Here is a 17837-nt window from a genome sequence, read left to right as displayed (position 1 = left end):
AAACAAAGGTGGTAAGCTACACTCCTGAGGTTTGCAAGGGAAGATCCACGTGTCGTGTTGTGCCTGGGCTTTCACGAGCCTCTCTGCCAGCAAACCTGCCCGGCTCTGCCCCAGCCACAACAGACCAAAGGGAAACAACAGCCCTGGAAAGCTACGCCTCAAATTCTTTGATCAGTCAGTCATCTTTTAACAGGGATGTCAGCGATCTGGGAAAGCATTCCTACCGCATCGGGATGCAAAGAGACTTATCTAAACATCTGAAGTCCCGCAGAGAGGCAGCCCTGCTCCTATCTGAGAGACCGAGAAGTGAGTTACGGCTGAAGGAGATGTGACAGGCGGGAGAGAATAAGCAGAGAGAGCTGCCGTACTGGAGATGAATCAGCCTTCTTCTTGAGGAGCAACCGCCTGTGGCTACTCGGAGCTGAAAGCTACAGCAATAAATTTTAAGGCCTGAAAAGATCATTACAGTCATCCAGACCAGCTGCGCAGTCACGCAGGACACCGGGTTTCCTGAAGCCATTCCTCCTGCCCCTCCTGCCTATCCCGTGCCTGCAGGGCAGCACCCTCGGCGGCCGAGGTCCTTTCCTCCTCGGCTCCTGGTCCTTTCCCCCTCTGCCCTTCCCCTTGCACCGCTGTCACGGCTGTGCCAGACCTGCCCGGTGGCACCGCAGCCGCTCAGGAAGGGCAGCTAGTGCAAATATTTTCTTGGGAGCGTTTCCCTGCTGGCCTCCATGACCTCAGAGAGGCCGGTGGCGTTACACCGCGGTGCAAGCACATGGGCTGGAAAGAGGAAGAAACCCTGGAAGGGTCTTTTCCTCACCACCCAGCCCAGGTCAGGTCTCCTTTCCCGTAAAGATGGGTAGTGTATGTGCCGAGATGAATCGAGTGAGAGCTCCCATGTCACCAGGTCACAGGGATGGAGGTCAGAAAGGCCAGGGAGTGGGCGAGGTTGCCAAGTACTTCCCATTCTGGAGGTAGAGGCCGTGGGCTGGGCCGTGGTGGCAAGGCAATGCCCTGCCTTGGGAAGGTTGTGATGTGTCAAGAGATGTCTAAGCAGCCCCTCAGCGACGCCGGAGAGGAGGGAAGGGATCTCACATCTCCAGCAATCTCCCCAGTATCAGCTTGTCCCTCACAGCCGACACAGCTGAGGCGAACATGGAGCCCCGGCTCCTCCCTTCAGTCAGGCCGGTGCAGTTTGGGGGAAAATAGGCAGAAGCATAAGCTCCTTGGCAAGTAAAAGAGACAGCCACGATTTGCCCTGAGTTTGTTAAAGGGCAAATTCGATCCCTAACACATTTTAGGTGGTGGTCTTTCTGCGGGGTGTATTTGCAGGCCAGGCTGACCCTGCGGCCTGGTAGCTGCAGACCCGGCGCCTCCTGGGCACTCGCAGTGGCTGCCACCAGAGCCTGGCAAGTGCTCAGACGGGAGGGCAGGAACAATGTCCACCCAAACTCTTGGGAGACCTCGAGGGCTTTGATCCCAGACTCAAACATGCATCCTTCCGTCAACACGAATGGTGACATTCACAGGGGCACCCCCAAAATCCTGGTTTTTGGAGGGCCGCAAGTTCTCCAGAGCAGTGTGCGTCGTGCCTGGGGGAAATGCCCCTTTTCTGCCCCCTCACCTGGCAAGGTTGCTCTGCAGAAACCTACTGAAATCTGACCAGAAAGTCCCAGGCTCTCTGCCTGGATTTTCTTTTGGGTTTATTTCTCTTCCCCTGCTCCCAATTCTTTTATTCCAAGCCCCTTTCCTGCACGTTTCCCTTCTATCATTGCCCTGTGAACATCCTTCTGGGCAGCTCGCTAGCCCTCTTCATTGGCCTCCATCTACCTTTTCCCCATACTGAACACACCAAGATTTTTACTTTGAAGCAGATGCAATTTTTTTCCCAGCCTTAGGCAGAATACAAGGACTCTCAGACCCTTCACCTTTCCTTGCTAAACATCCTCCCCTAGCCAAGCAAGCCCTAAGCCGAAGCGCTGGAGCTCCAGCAAAGCCCTCAAGTTGTCCAAGCTCTTCAGAAATCACCATTTTCTGGTGCTGTAAAACAAGAGTTAATCCATGTTTCCACTGTGGAGGTTGTGTGTGTGTGTGCTTTTTTTTTTTTTTTTTTAAGAAAAGGGGGCGAAAAATTCCTTTCATTCTTTGCCAGCAATTTCCATGGAAATACAGTTTCCAGAAAAAAAAAAAAAAAAAAAGAAACTCGGTGCCCAACCTAGAATATTTTATCCAGAAAGCAAAAAGATTTTCTCTGAACAATTGAGAAGACTTCATCCAAAACTCTGAGAGGCTTCATCCGAAATATTTCGCCCGTCGGCTGGAGAAGAGACAAAGCTCCGAGGGGCGAGAGGGGACGGAAACACTCCCTGAAACCCTCCCCAAACCCACCCCAAACCCTCCGGGCTCCCGGGCTGGGGGTCCCACGGCAGCCCCACGCAGGGCTGGCGGCGGGGGGGCCCCGTCCGGCTGCAGCCCCCCCCCCCCCCCCCCCCACAACCCGCGGGGCCGGCCCGGCTGGGTGCTCCCGCTCCTCCCGGCGGCGGCAGCTCGGCGCCCCCCTCCCGGGGCCGCCCCCGCGCGGCTCCCCGGGAACAATCGCCGCCTTGTCCCGCCGCCCCGTCCCGCTCCCCGGTGCCCGTGCCCGCCGGGGCCGGCGCTGGCGGGGCCGCCCGGCTCCTCGCCCGCCGCCGCCGCTCAGTCTGGGCCCCGAGGGGGCGGCGGCGGCGGAGCTTTGGGAGTGTGGGGGGGGGACACCGCAGGTAGCGCTGCCGTGCCGCTGCCACGCGTGACCGCGGCGTGGCGCTCTTGGCACGGCCACGGGGAGGCTCCGAGCACGCAACCCCCCCCCCCCCCCCACCCCCCCCTTCCCCCCCGTCCGTTTCTCCCCCCCCTCCTTCTCCGCCCGCTTCGGCCCCGGGGTTCGGCCCGGAACGGGGAAGGGGGGGCCCGGGGCGGCGCGGCGAGCATGTGCGGGTAAACAATGGGCGTATTGTGGGGTGGAAGGCAGGCGCCGGCTCCTGCCCCGCGAAGGCGCTCGCCCCACCGGATGTGTTAAATAAAAACCGCTGGGGGAAAAAAAAGCTAAAAAACGGCCAAAAAAAAAAAAACAGGAGGAAAGTCCAGAAATTCGGGTGCGGGACGGTGGAGGCGGGGGCAGGAGTCCCGCAACGCGCGAGGGGTTGCGGGAGCGGGGATGGCAGCGCCTGCGGATGCCTTCCGAAAAAAATAAATCAGCGTGGGGCTGTTGTGGGTATACCTGGCGGATTCCCCCCCACGCTTGCTTTTTAACATCCAAACTTTTTTTCCCCTTGCTTCTGAATAAAGGCAGAGCACCCGTTGCCGCGGCAGGCACCCCTTCTCCCCTTATTCCCCCATTATTCCCCCATTATCCCCCCTTATCACCCCTTATCCCCCCTTATTCCCCCATTTCCCGGGGCTGGGTGCAGCGGCTGCCGCCGGCCCCGCTCCTCTCCCCGGCGCTCAGGCGGCACCTTCCTGCCCGGGCGTGTTGGAGAGCAGTGCCCTGGAATTTATGGCACCGATGGGCTTCCCCCCGCTCTCCCCCTCTTCATCTGCTCAAAATCTCTCCGACTGGATGCAAATCGGGAGCTTTAACAAACCCGCTTCCCACCACCCCCCCCCCCCCCCGCCAGTCGTAAACGTGTCCCGCTCCGGTTCCTCTCTTTAGAGAAAAAAAAAGGGGGGGGGGGGGGGGGGGGATATTTCCATAGACCTAAGTGAATCATATAATGAAATGCTTAGGGGTTTGTTTAATGTGATTTTATATGAGCTGTGGACATTTCCAAAGCAAACAATGAGTTCAAGTACAACATGCACGGCTGTGTTACAAGTGTTACCCAGCTGGCTACGAGATCTTCGGTGAGCAAACAGGCTAAATCTGGAGGGTAAACAACTTCAGAAAAAAAAAAAAAACAAAAAAAAAACCTACAACTCCAGGTCACTGAAAACAGCCTTTTATTTGTTTTCCTCAGTGTCTTGTAAAATCCGATCCATTTTTTTCGCCATAGAAATCACCGCGGCCGGGCACAGCCGGAGCGCGGCTCGCCCCGTCCCGGCCGCTCCCCGGTGCCGGGGCTCGGAGGAGGCGGCTGCGGCTCCTCCGGACGGGTTTTGGGGTGCTGGGGGGCGAGGGAAAGGGGGACGAGCCCTTCACCCCCCCTCTGGGGGCTGCCACCCCGCGGCAGGACTCTCGCGACGGCGGTGGCGGAGGTGTGATGGGGGATTTGGGCTCCACCGGAGCCGGACCTGCCTGCAGGCGGCCCGGGGCGCTGGGGATGCAGGAAATGATGCAACCAAAAACCGAGATTTTTTTTTTTTTTTTTTTTTTTTTTTGGGGGGGGGGGGGGGTGTACGAGGGTTTATTAGGGGGTTTATTTCGCTTAACGCACACGCTCCGGACCACGTCCCCCAGGAGGGGAAGAGCAAGCCGGGTGAGGCTAGGCGCTAACCATTACCGCCACCGCAGCTGAAATCGCACCGGGGACCGGCGGGTTGCTCCCGAGCCACCGGCGAGGCCGGCAGGAGCGAGGCAGCACAGCCCGGGGGGGGGCTTCTCCGCCCCCCCCCCCGCCCCCGGTGCTGCGGGCTGGGGGCTGGGGGCCGGCCGAGCCCCCTCGGAGGCTGCACTGTACTGGGGGGGGGGGGGGTGGAGACGGAAACCTCCCCACCGCTCTGCCTCGGATGTTGCTGTTGGTATTCACTTTAAAAGAGCTTGAATGGGACTTTTTTTTTTCCTTTTTTTTTCCTTTTTTTTTTTTTAAGCCGAAGCTTTGTTGTGCTAAACTAGTTGGACGAGTTAGGGTGTCGCTGCTCCCGATTGCTCTGGCCAATGGAACCCGATCCACCCTGCTGTGCGTAAGAGCGCAATTAAGGATTTAACCAAGCCTATGCTGCGCCCCAGCCGGCAGTCTGCCGGAGACAGACACAGCGCCGCAGCCTCCTCCCCCAGCCATGGCTGCTTAGCCCCGAGCAGCCCCAGCAGCAGCCCCAGCCCGCAGCCGGCTCCGAGCTATGACAGGAGTATTTGACAGAAGGGTCCCCACCGTCAGGTCCGGCGACTTCCAGGCTCCTTTCCAGAGCGCCGCAGCCATGCACCACCCGTCCCAGGAGTCTCCCACTTTGCCCGAGTCCTCGGCGACGGATTCCGACTACTACAGCCCGACGGGGGGAGCCCCGCACGGCTACTGCTCGCCTACCTCGGCTTCCTACGGCAAAGCGCTCAACCCCTACCAGTACCAGTACCACGGCATGAACGGATCCGCCGGGAACTATCCTGCCAAAGCCTATGCAGACTACAGCTACGCCAGCCCCTACCACCAGTACAGCGGGGCTTACAACCGCGTCCAGGGCTCCGGCAGCCAGCCAGGTGAGAGCTGGGCTCCGGGGGGGCGGCCGGAGGGGAGCCCGGGGGAGGGGGGGGGGAGAGCGTCCCGACCCTGCCCCGGGGACGGAGGGGATGCAGCTGCCAGCAGAGGGAAGGGAAAAAAAAAATAAAAGAAAGGGGGGGGGGAAAAAAAAAGGAAGGAAAAAAAAGAAAAGGAAAGATAGAAAGAAAATAGAAAGAAAGAAAATAGAAAGAAAAAAAAGAAAAAGAAAAAAAAAAGAAAAAGAAAGAAAGAGAAAAGAAGAAAAAAGAAAGAAAAAAGAAAAAAGAAAGGAAAAAAGAAAGAAAATAAAAAGGAAACAAATAAATGTTGTTATTTTTTTTAAGGGGGGAAGGCCGGGTGTAGTTTTCCTGCCCACCCCGCGCAATGCGAAGCGCACGAAGCCCGTCGGAAAGGGCTGCTGGTGGTGGTGCTCCAGGAAAGCAGCCGTCGGGCAGCGGCCCCGGGCCCCCCCCCCCCCGGCTGCCTCCCTCCTCCTTCCCCCCGCAGGAAGAGGGGGAAAAGAGCCGAGCCTTGTTGTGCGCCTCCGCCTCGGCTTCGCGGTGGCAAAGAAAGTTTTCCTTCCCCCTGCGCTCGGAGGGGCGGGGGAGGAGAGTGGGAGGGGGGAGCCCCGCGGCGGCAGGGCTGCAGAGCCGGAGGATTTTTTTTTTAGGTTTTTTTACCGCGCTTTGCCTTTACTGCTTCGTAAGATTGGGGGGGGGGGGGGGGGGGGAATATATAAAAGGGGGGAAAATCAATAAATCCGGCGAGCCCCCAGCCGAGCGCATGGAGGGGGCTCGGCTGGGCACCAGAGCGGCTTGGGGACGTGCGGGGGAAGCGATCGCCGCCGGGGGTCGGGCTGCGGGGGCCGGATCCGCGCAAACCCCACGCGTGGGGGGCGAGGCCCCGCGCTCCCGGCCGCTCGGCGCCGCCGCCGCCCGGGGCCGCCCGGCCCGGAGGAGCCCCGGCGCCCGGCGCGGCCGCAGGAGGCGGAGGAGCCCCGGGGGGGGGTCGGTCCCGGAGGGCAGGGAGCGGCCCCCCCCCCGGCGGAGCCCCGGCGGGAGGAGCCCGGGGGGGAGCCGCGGGGGCCCCGTCGGGCCGGCGCCGCTGCCCGGCCCGGCTCGGCTCGGCTCGGCTCGGCTCGGCCCGCGGGCGGGACAACGCCGCCGTCGTGTCCGGGCCCCGCGCCTTAACGTCTGCGTGTCTGTCTTGTCTGTGCGTCTGTCTGTCTGTCTCCCTCCCGCCCTTGCGCCCGTGCAGAGAAGGAGGTGGCGGAGCCCGAGGTGAGGATGGTGAACGGCAAACCAAAGAAAGTGCGCAAACCCCGGACTATTTATTCCAGCTTTCAGCTGGCGGCGTTGCAGAGGAGGTTCCAGAAGACTCAGTACCTCGCCCTGCCCGAGCGGGCCGAGCTGGCCGCCTCGCTGGGACTCACGCAGACGCAGGTACGGCACGGCACGGCACGGCACGGCTCGGCACGGCTCGGCACGGCGGGATGGGGAGCCGGGAAGGGCAGGGTCGAGGGGCCGGGGGCCGGCGGGGTCTCCCCCGGCGCTCCCGTCCCCGGGCTGGCAGTAACGGTGTCGCTTTCCTCCCCCTCCTCCTCTCTCCTCCCGTCCCCCCCCTCCCAGGTGAAAATCTGGTTCCAGAACAAGCGGTCCAAGATCAAGAAGATCATGAAGAACGGGGAGATGCCTCCGGAGCACAGCCCCAGCTCCAGCGACCCCATGGCCTGCAACTCGCCCCAGTCGCCTGCGGTTTGGGAACCTCAGGGCTCGTCCCGCTCCCTCAGCCACCATGCCCACGCACACGCTCACCCTCCAAACTCCAACCCGTCCCCCGCATCCAGCTACCTGGAGAGCTCCTCTTCCTGGTACCCCGGTGCCAACTCCATCAACTCCCACCTCCAACCCCACGGCTCCCTACAGCACCCGTTAGCGCTGGCCTCTGGGACAATTTATTAGAGCCTGACCCTTTATTATTATTAATTATTATTATTATTATTTGTTCCTTGGACTCCTGTGTTTTACTGTTAAGGAATAATAACGAAAGGAATGCATATGGGGAATTTTTAAAGGGAAACGAAACAAACAAACAAACAAAAAAGATTAAAATGTGTAAAGCTTGTGCATGTAACTTATTGCATTTCAAAGGAAACCCTTTTTTATACGATACGGACATTTTTTGGCTCAGCTGTGGACACTATCAATGGTGCCTTGAAATCTATGACCTCAACTTTTCCAGAGACTTTTTTTCAATGTTATTTTAACCCTGTAAATAATTGTAGATAGAGGAATTAAACTGTATATTCTGAATAAAATAAAATTATTTCGACCACGAGGAGCGTTTCCAAATTCCCCCCTTCTTCTGCCGGTGAGAAAGGAAAAAGAAAAAAAAAAAAAAAAAGGAGGAAAAGGGAAAAAGAAGGCCGGGTTTTTGCGGAGAGGGACGAGGCCGGCGGGTGCTGAGCATGGCGCGGGGGCTGGGCAGGATGCGGCCCCCCCGCCACCGAGGGGTTGCGGCGCGGCTCCCCGCAGCCCGTGGGGTTTTTTATGGGGTCGCGGCTGCTGCCGAAGCGAAGCTGGGAGCGGGGCTCTCGCCTCCAGCCGCCCCGAGAGCAATTAGCGTCGAGAGCCGCGCACTCCACAGCCCGGCTAATTACACAAATTACCTCTCCGTCCGAGGGAGCCGCTGAATACGAGAAAAGGAGAAAAACGAGGGCTCCGCTCCCCTCGCTCCCGTTAAAAGCCGGGCTGGGGAGCTCGCAGCGGGCCCGTCTGAAGGAGGGACTTGGCCGGCTCCCCACGCACAAACGCCCGGCGGAGGATGCCCGGGCTCCGAGCTGCCCCCGGCCACCGGGGCTCGGCGGGGACAGAGCCCGCAGGGCTGGGAGAGGACCCGAAAACGTCCTCCCCCCCCCCCCCCCCTCCCGGTGCGCTTACCTGCGGGGGGCTTGCTCCCTCCGCCGTGCTGCGTGCGGTGCGCTCCCCCCCCCCCCAAGGAAAGCAGCCCCGGGGGTGCTGTTTTGTAACAGGTCTGGGGGTTGCTAAACGCCTTGCAATACGACAGACAGGGCTGCTCGCTGAAAGCTTCGCCCTGAAAGCCGGGGAGGGTGCGGGGGTGCCGCCGGGCACGGTGCCGGGGAGCGGGCAGACCTGCCGGGGGGAACCGGGGGGAGCCGGGGGGAGCCGGGCCTCTCCCGCAACCCCACGGCGGCTCCGGGCACCGGCTCCTGCTCGTTTCCCCCGCCAGGTTGCGGGGAGTTTCCGCGGCCGTGGAGCTGCTGAAACGCTCGGCTTTGTCTGCTGCTATAATTTCCACCTCCTGAAAGAAAAAAAAAAAAAAGAAAAAAAAGCTCGACCTTTTCATTTTCTTCTGTTCTTCTCTTCATTTCGCTCTAGCCAAGCATTAATTAATTTATTTTATTTTTTATTTTTTTAACCTGCAGTAAGAGCTTCCCCCCCCTCCCTGAGATTCCTTCCCTTCGCGGAAAGGCTCGGACACAGGAGGTGGAAGTCTCTTTCCCAGGTCGGTCCACCCCCCCCCCCCCCCTTTCCTTTGAAGAGCTGCTGGGCTCCTGTAACCTGCAGGGGCAGGGAGGGCAGGAAGGGCTGCGGGGCAGCGGGATGCGGGCAGAGCTGGGGATTTGCCCCGCCGGGGAGCCCCGGCTCCGGCACCGCTCCCCTCGCCCCCTTCCAGCCCCGGCTCGGTTTCCCCGTCGCCCCCTCTCCACCATTAATTTCTTCCCATATAGAGGGGCAGGAGCCTGACACGGCGTCCCGGGGGAGGGCAGCCAGACCCGGTTAGCACACGCGAGGTGTCCGGCCGGCAGCCCCCCGGGCAGAGCCCCCGGCCGGGGGGATGCTCCGGGCCCCCCCAGCCCCGCTCACCCCAGCGCCTGCCCCCGGCCGGGCGCACCCCGGGGCTCCGGCGGCGGCCGGAGGGAGCCTGGCTTGTCCGGGCCTCCCCGGGAAGGGGATGGGATGAACTGTCCTTTGTCTGACGCTGGGTTTGGGCTCGGCGGATTGCTGGCTCGGGGCTTTTTTTTTTCTTTTTTTTTTCTTTTTTTTCTTTTTTTTTTTTTTTTCCCCTCTCTCTCTTCCCCTCCCTTCTCTTTTCCTGGCGGCTATTTCCATGCGGAGCCGGGGCAGCTCGGGGAGCCGAGAGGAGCCACATTCCTGTGGGTGCCGAGCGGCTCCAGGGCTGAGCCGCAGGGCCTGACACACGCACACGCACACACACACACACACACACACACGCACACACGCACACACACACTGCAGCCCCGGCTGCCCCGGCCCGAGGCCTCCTGACACTGCCCGCACCCCTGGAGCTCTCCCACCCGCGGCAGACCCCCCTGCACACGCACCCAGAGCTGACCCAGCCGAGGACAGCGGGGAACAAACCCCAGGGGAGCCCCACCGCACCCTGCCCGGGCATCTCCGCATCCCCCGGCACGGAGGAGCCTCCACCCGGGGGAGTGCTGCCTCCTCGGGAAGCCGTTCCCTTTCCCTCCCCCTCCATCCCCGGGGATAAAAACCCACCCCTTCCAACCTGTCACGGCGTCGAGCAGCCCTCCTCGCTTTTTAGGGCTTTTCTTTCGCCCTCTCCCTCCCCTCCGGCTCCCCCCGCGGTGCGCGGTGCCTGCGCGGGGCTCCGGGCGCTCCGCGGCGCGGCCGGCGGGGGAGCATCGCAGCATCGCCCATGTGGCATCCATTAGGGATTTTCTACCACGCAATTTTGCGACTGACAGACTTTTAGGTGGTTCGGCTGTGGATTACGGAAAGGGGATCTATTGCTCGGGGAAAGCCGGGTTTGGGGGGTGGGGAGAAACCCCTCTTCTGGCTTTCGGGCGTTTCAGCGGTCGCCTGCAGTAACGTAATAACCTGTTTCATAGGTCAGACAAGAGCCGTGAAAATAGGAACTGCGGAGTTTACATTAAGCCTCCCTTTCTGTCTCTCTTTTTTTTTTTTTTTTTCTTTTTAGGGAGAATCTGTCTTCCATCAATTAAATGTTTCTGCTCTTTGTTCCGCGGTGCGTCTATTTACACGCGAGTTAGGAGGCTGAGCGATGGTTTATCTGCCAGAAACACCGACCCGATAAATCCCGACGCCCACGCCGCGGGTGGCTGCGTGTACATCCCCCCACGCATCCGACCTTTAAGGCCGCAGGAAAAACTCCCGGGCCCCCTCGGCCTCCCCATTTCCCTCCAGGTGAGGGCCCGGGGAGCCGGCCCCGGCCAGTAGCTGCGCCTGATTCAGCACTTGGCAAGGAGGAGCCTGGCGGCGGCTCCTCGCCCTCCTCCCGCCGGCAGTCCCGGAGAGGTTGCCTAAACCTCAGCCTGGGCTCCGCAGCAGCAGCAGCGAGCCTCGCCGGGCCGGATCCTGCCCTGACTCCGCGCCCTGCCCTCCCCGCGCCCCGGGAGCCCTTTGCGCTCCCCTCCACCCGCACCGCACCGCGCCTTCGTGGGGCTTCCTCCCCCAGCTCCCCGCCGAGCTTCCCTTTCCCTTTCTCGGCGCCGTTTTTTGCCGATCGCCGGGGGCTGCTGCAGCCCGGGGAGAGGAGAGGGGGCCGGGGTCGGTCCCCCCGCTGCGCCCCCTCCTCGGGCAGCACCGCGCAGCCCCCCGCATGCACCCGCCGAGCGGGTTTGCGCGCTCCGCGCCCGGGGTTAAGGAAAGCTAATCGGGAGGGGAACCAGCCCGAGGAGTTAGCCTCGCTAGCCGCAGGTAGTCCTGTTAGCCAGGCTCTTTTGGCTAATTAATTCCAATTAAGCCGGGGCTGCGCTAATTTCCTTAAGGACCCCTGACGACCGGGCCAGCGGGCGCGCAGAGGCTCCGCACCTCTCCGCGGAGGGTGCCCGGCACCGGCCCCCCGCGCCCGGCAGCAGCCCTGGGGCTCCCCCCGGGGTTCCCCCCGGCCGGTTCCGAGGCTTGGGGCACCTGGGAGGGGGCCCAGGGCAGGAGGGAGCCGGCGTTCGGGGCTGGGGGAGCCTTCGGCGGGGAAGATCCGCGGTGCCAGGCGGGATGGTCCCGGCAGGAGCCCGGAGCATCAGCCCACGGCTGCCAGCAGCCTCGCGCTCCTCGAGGTTTGGGCACGTAACGCCGCAGACCACTGATTTGCTCTTTTCTTAATTCCCGCTCTTCTCGTTCCCTATGAATCAAACAGCCTTTTGTCCTTCGGAGTTTGATTTGATCGCTACCGTTCGCGTTTCACTTTTGTATTTTTCTCTCCCTATACCATTACTCATTGAGTGCCCCGTGAAATTACAATCGTACATTTTCAACTCAGCAACCCATTTGCAGTGCAAAAATAGGGTCTAAATAATGGCTGAATTAGCCCTACTGGACAGTTTCAGATGTAACACTCTGTAATAATTATATTGCAGGCTGGATTAGGATGCTATTATCATAATCTGGACGTTTACAATTATCTGTAATTTGCAAAGATGCGCCAGGTCTTGATTACAGCAGTTTTTTTTTATCAAGCTAACCATCACTAAACAGTGACAGTAATAACAGCTAATTTTGCTGGCAATATAAGAGGTGCTGGGGTGTGCAAACAATTTCACACCTGGATGTGCTCACTCAACCAAGAATATAGAGAAAGAGCTTCTGCCCTGAGACTCAGAAAAATATCCTACACCGCTTCTGGTCGGTATAGGTTCCCAGACCCCGATCCTTGCCTAACCGATTGGCGCAGGGGGTAAGTTTGGGGGTTCGGCTCGGGTTGGGGCTGCTTTGCGGCTGCTTCTCGCCTCCCTTCGAGGCACGCTCCGGCTTTTTCTCTTCCGTCGCTGCCTCCCCGCTCCTTTCCCCCGCCGGGGCCGGGAGGCTCCGCGGCTCCGCTCCCCTTCGGGGGGCGGCGGGGGGCTCGGGGGGGCGGCGGGGGCGGCCCCGGCCCGGGCCGGGCTCCCGCAGGGGCTGCGCGGGGGCTCCGCGCCCGGCGGAAAAAAACGCGCTGGCCCTGCGGCGGGGCGGGGACAGCGCGCCGGGCCGTGCCGAGCCGTGCCGAGCCGTGCCGGGCCGTGCCGGGCCGTGCCGCGGGGGCAGCGGCGGCGGGGAGGCGGCCTCGCCCAGCCCTGCGGAGCTCCGCGCCCCCGGCACGGCTCGGCACGGCTCGGCACGGCCGGGAGGCAGGCGCGGGGAGCTGCCGCCGCTCCATCCATAGATGCCGCTGTTTCATGAGAGTCTCCCTGGGCGAGTGGGGGAGATGGCTCTGCCTCCGCTGTCATTCGCTCCCCAGCCCGCCGGCGCCCGTGTCACCTTCTCCCACTGCGTTACGCTAATTGGGCTGCTTCGGTAGCTGCTCGCCCGCTCGCCGTCGGGGCATCGTTTGAGCCTGCCCTCCGAATCGCGCGTGGGGTGGGCGCCACGCACCCGGGGGCTGCCCCGCTGCAGCCCACGGGGAGCGGCGAGCCCCCCTCGGCCTCCCCCAGCTCGGCGCCGAAAGGGTTAAAGCGGAGCCGGGGGGGCGGGGGGGAGGGGGGGCAAACAGTCTCGGCTCGGCTCGGCCCGGCTCGGCCCGGTTACCGGTCCCCGGGGCTCACCCGAGCCTCAGCCCCGTCCTGCGGGCGCTCGGGGAACCGGCGCGAAGGCAGCGCCCGCGTGCGCGTGTAAACGGGGCTGATGCGGAGCGAGCAGGGCGCTCGCACACGCCCGCACATCCCCGCGCAGGATGCTGTTGGTTTAAATGTATGGTAGCTTTCTCTCCAGTGTCATCTGAATAATTCAGTGAGCCCCACTAGCAGCTGTACTTCTGAAGCCTCTTCCATTCTTTTCAGCATTATAATTTTGGTTAATTTTCAATTTTAGGCCCTACGTCTCTGCAATTTGTGTATGAATAACAGAATAATTTTCCTCTTTTGTTTCGCCTTTCCTGTTCCTGAATCTAAATAAAGATGGCTTTTTAGTATTAAAAGTGGAAGAAAATTACAGGTAATTATCTTTGACGGTAAAAACGCTGTAATCAGCGGGCTACATGAAAAATTACTCTAATTATGGCTGCATTTAAGAGAATGGAAAAAAACCTTCTTGTGGATAAAAACCTTAAATTGTCCCCAATGTCTGCTTCAAATTGGATGGCACTGCAGCTGGAGGCTTTGTTCAGAATTGATCCTGGGGAGCTCTGAACCCAAAGTTTCACAGTGGGAAGGGGAAAAAAAGAAAAGAAAACATTTTTCCTAATGTAACAATACGAATGGTAGAAAATGACAAGACTGATCGGTTTTAAACCACTCTGAAGACTGACTGAGCGTGGAAGTTGCTCAAAAAAAAACAAAAAAACACCCCCCAAAAAACTGGTATATTGGTAAGTAGTCTTTGCTTTGTGTCTAATTATAGTGACTGTCCTTTTGCACGACTGTGTGTAGCTGTCATTATACGGAGCACTCTGAGGATCTCTATTGACTTCTGATAAATGGCTCAGTGGTTTCAAGGTTCATAATTTGCAGGATGCCCAGGTCTCTAGCCATTAATTCTCGCAGTATGGGGCACCCAGCTCGGATGAGGAAAGGGCTTTGCATTTGCGGTGGTCGCCGTGCTTGCCACCAGCCAGGAGGGCTGGAGCTCGCTGGCCAGCGTGGCGTGTGCCTGGGCACCTTTCGAGGCTTCGCAAAGCATTCCTCGGCTTTCATTGTCTGCTGTTGAGAAAAAAAAAAAAAAAAAAGAAAGAAAAAAGAAAAAAACAAAGGAGGGCGCCTCCTTTCCTAATAATTTTGCTTCTGCGACCTTCCGAGGCAAGGCAGGGCTCCGAGCTGTCCTCGGGGGGGGGGGAAGCGCAGAGGGAGGGAGCGGCGCGATCGCAGCGGCGGCCGGGGGCTTCTGCGGGCTGGGCTGGTCCCTGCCCGCACCGGGACCGGCTTTGGGGTCGGGATTGGGATTGGGGTCGGGATTGGTTTGGGATTGGGGTCGGGGCGCTGCCGCGCTGCGCGGGGCCGGGGGGGGGGAGCGGGGGGGCCGCGGCAGAGACACGCGAGGCGGGCGGGCGTTTTGTGGCTTTTACTCTCTATATATGAAAGAAGACAAAACCATACAAAGTATATGTACAACTAAAATTCAACAATATATACAGAAAAAGGTTGCTCGGGAGAAAGGTCCCTCTGGCTTCACGAGCGGGGGGACGCCGGCGCTGAGCCGCCCCTGGCTCCGTCTGTCCTGCCGCTGCCCGGGGCCGGGGGACCGGGGACCTGGGGGGCCGTGTCACCCCCTGCCCGTGTCACCCCGTGGCCCCACGCGTGTGCGAGGGGCTCTGGGCGGCGGAGCCGGTGCTCGCCTCCGAGCCGCAGCCCGCTCCGCTGCGGGAAAGCATGCAGGTTTCGCTGCGTGGCAATGTTCGGGGCTCACAGCGTTATTTTCATCGTCAAGCAGTTCTCTTTCTTTTCCCCTCTTCGCTTTTTTCTTTTCTTTTTTTTTTTTTTTATCCCTTCTTCTTCTCTCTTTTCATCTTTTTCCCCAGTCCGCATTTGGTGAATAAAAATGAAGGAGCTTTGACTAGTCTCTCTTTCATCGTGTAATGTCTTTAGCTCATTAAACAAGTAAAAACGGCTGCCGCTGTAGATTCAGGTTCTTCTTGTGGGCAAAGTCAGTAAAAAGTTTGTTTTGACGTATACTCCACAGAGAAAGAGGCTGGTGCCTTGGAGTCCAAATGAAAATATCCTAAAGAGAAGTGTCTTCTGTGCGCCAGGATGAAAATTGTGTCTTTCTGGTCGAGATCAATCGCTGAGGTTACTTTTAAAAAAAAAAAAAAAAAAAAAAAAAAGGAGAAAGAAAATAAAGCCACTCTGTCTCTTTGCCGCATCTACAAGTTCACACAGAGCCTGCTAGCTGGCACGGCTTGGCAAAGCAGGGGAACTTTTTGCCATGTCGAGACGAGGCGTTCTTGGGAGATTATTTCTCTTGGACAATTCACATCATTTGTGGTCTCTGCATTGTGTCTTGATGTGGAGAAGAATACCAGTGAGAATAGCCGGGCATGTAGCTGTTGGGAGGCATATTGACTCCCTTGGCAGAAGCTGAAACGTCCCAGACTGGAGGCAGGGCTGGCGAGCGAGGGGACAGGGCAGCGGAGCCGGGCAGAGGGTCGCTCTCGTGGGGGTTGCTGCCCTGCTTCAGCAGCTTCTTAAATTTGGAGCGTTTGTTCTGAAACCAGATCTTCACCTGTAAGCAAAACGCAGCAAATATTAGGCTGCCGTGAGCACCCAGGGCCCGGCAGGGAAGATCCCGGGGGCTGTGGTTTTGCTCCGAGAGAGGGTCTGGAGAGTCCACGCCATCCGGGTGTCAGGCTGGGGGTGGGCAGTGGGAGAGGAGGGTGAGCTACTGCTGCTCTTGGGCTCTGGATGTGACCGGAGAGAACAGCAGAGGAAGAGCGGAGCTGGAAAGCGAGGTGGACGCAGGTTTTAAGCCGGAGCGTGATTTTGCCTGGGCAGGCCAGATTGATCAGGCTGGAGTAGGGGCCGTGCTCTGAGCCCTCCTGCTTTACATGTGCCCGCGTGTGTTACTGCCTTCCCGCGGGTGCCCCGTTCAGGGTCTGGGGGGTCACTTGCTCGTTTGGGCACGCTGTTGTCAAACACGGGCACTCGTACGGGTTTGTGCCAGGAGAGGGGAGCCAAGAGACAAAGGGCATCTTTACGCGGAAACCGCGCATCCGAAAGCATGCACGGCCAAACGGTCCTCGCTTAGGTGACAGGGGAGGAGGCACAGCAGAGCCGGGACTGTAGCTTTATTTTAAGAGTTGGTTTTAAGGGAATGAGAACTCTCTTTTCTCAGAGAGCGATCGGCTATCAGGGTCGCTCTGGGTCCCATCCTGCTCCTAACCCAGCAAAAGTGCCGAGGAAGGAGTCAGCCCTCACAGAGGCGTGCCAGGATCGGGCCCGCCGTGGCAGATCAGAATTATTATGCTACGGGTGATATAGATGTGAGCCATACGTATATATATATATAAATACACGTCCCGAAATCAAACAAACAAAGACAACTCCCGAATGTGTTGTCTCTCGACCTTGCAAACTTTGCAGATGGAATGGTAGGACATAGGCAGGGGTGCTTGCCTGTCTGCATTTTCAGGATCGGGCCCTTAAATCTACGAGAGAGAGAGAGAGGGAGAGAGGGAGAGCGTGCACGCTAAATACACCAGAATCCCATTTGTATGGCCATCAGGTCTATTTCCGTGATTAATGTTTGCCGAGCATTCAAAAATCGCTGGCTGGAAGCGGCTGTTATCAATGACAATGATAAAACAGTGAAGTTATTTGTTAAGCCCATAAATTCACGATTACATTTTGCCCGAATTGATCCCATCTATCCGTGCGCTTCTCCGCAAACCCCAGCTCGGGAAGTCTGTAATGCCTCATGTGTCTTTCAGGCTTAAATTAGCAGAATGGCACAGCTACTCCAACCACACTTAACTATGGCTTAACCTGCTATAATTTCGTACATGGCTGCTTTGATCTTCAGATCTATTATCACCTTCTGTACATTTTGCCCAAGGGTAACCACTGCATTTGCGTTAGTCATCCAGGATGAATTAACTATTGATTTTACAGGTATTTCCTAACGTGTTCCTGCTTTCTCTCTACCTCTAGGTTGCTACGATGCAGCTTTCCTTTTCTTTTAGCTCTACATCAGGCCCAAGGCTTCCTCGCCTTTGTTTTGTTCTCCTTTCCACAGCTGGGCAATTGCACGTCGGTGCTGGAATTAGTCTCATCCGAAAAATATAGGCAATTTAAGAATTTTATTTGTGACATCAAAAGGGGAGCGTTTGCTCAGCAGGCGGCTGAGGGAAGGAAGGGCACGTTCAGTTACTTCAGCAGAAGACCGTTTTCTCTGTCGTGCATTAAATAAGTCCTATCGCGATAGATACGGGGCCGTGTGCGTTACCTTTGCTACCGTTCCTGTACAGAGGCCAAAACGCCTAGGGACCAGCGCACCGGGCTTGGCCTTTATTGCTCGAGCCGGATTTCAGTGATTTGGGATTCCCAGTAATTACCTGTGTCTGGGTAAGTCCTAATGAAGCTGCCAGTTCAGCTCTCTCTGGAAGTGCCAGGTACTGAGTCTGCTGAAAGCGATGATTTAAAGCCTGAAGTTGTAGACTAGAGTAAATGGTTCGAGGCTTCCGAATCTTTTTCCCTTTTCCATTGAATCTGATTTCACCGTTTTCGATCACCGTTGTTTTTTGCTGATCTGCAAGCAAAACAGCACAGTTGAAATCTCGGCCGGGAACGCCGCACGACCCTCCTTTAGCTATTAAATCGGGGGGGGGGGGGGGGGGGGGGTTCGGTCGGGACGGCTCCCGGGAGCCCCGCAGCCCGCCTCGGCACCGCTTCGGCAGCGTCGCTGCGGCTGCTGCGGGACCAGCGGGCGCGGCTCCTCGCGGGGGTCCCCTCGCAGGGTGGGCACGCTGCCCTTCCCAGGGGAAAAAAATAAGAGGAATAATCAGAAAAACAGGAAGAAAAATAAC

General features: G+C 58.7%; 2 protein-coding genes across 2 annotated transcripts in view; one reads left to right on the top strand and one right to left on the bottom strand.

Moving 5' to 3' along the window:
- The first annotated feature begins 4803 nt into the window (after positions 1 to 4803).
- On the top strand, positions 4804 to 7725 carry DLX5 (distal-less homeobox 5). The gene is made up of 3 exons (XM_035545351.2): positions 4804 to 5386; positions 6645 to 6829; positions 7016 to 7725. Exons 1-3 carry the CDS (start codon positions 5032 to 5034, stop codon positions 7346 to 7348), a joined length of 873 nt encoding a protein of 290 aa, XP_035401244.1. The 5' UTR covers positions 4804 to 5031; the 3' UTR covers positions 7349 to 7725.
- A 7432-nt stretch (positions 7726 to 15157) lies between these two features.
- Positions 15158 to 17837, bottom strand: part of DLX6 (distal-less homeobox 6) — a 3619-nt gene continuing 939 nt past the window's right edge. Inside the window, exons 2-3 of the mRNA XM_035545394.2 lie at positions 17367 to 17560; positions 15158 to 15538 (exon numbers count right to left, since the gene is read on the bottom strand). Of these exons, the coding sequence (XP_035401287.1) occupies positions 15287 to 15538; positions 17367 to 17560 (446 nt within the window). The 3' untranslated portion in view covers positions 15158 to 15286. The remainder of the gene's footprint in view (positions 15539 to 17366; positions 17561 to 17837) is intronic.

This window comes from Cygnus atratus, chromosome 2, assembly GCF_013377495.2.
Source record: "Cygnus atratus isolate AKBS03 ecotype Queensland, Australia chromosome 2, CAtr_DNAZoo_HiC_assembly, whole genome shotgun sequence".
In the NCBI taxonomy this organism is placed as follows: Eukaryota; Metazoa; Chordata; class Aves; order Anseriformes; family Anatidae; genus Cygnus; species Cygnus atratus.
The sequence above is the reverse complement of the archived record's forward strand: the minus strand, read 5'-3'. Positions and strand labels throughout refer to the sequence as shown.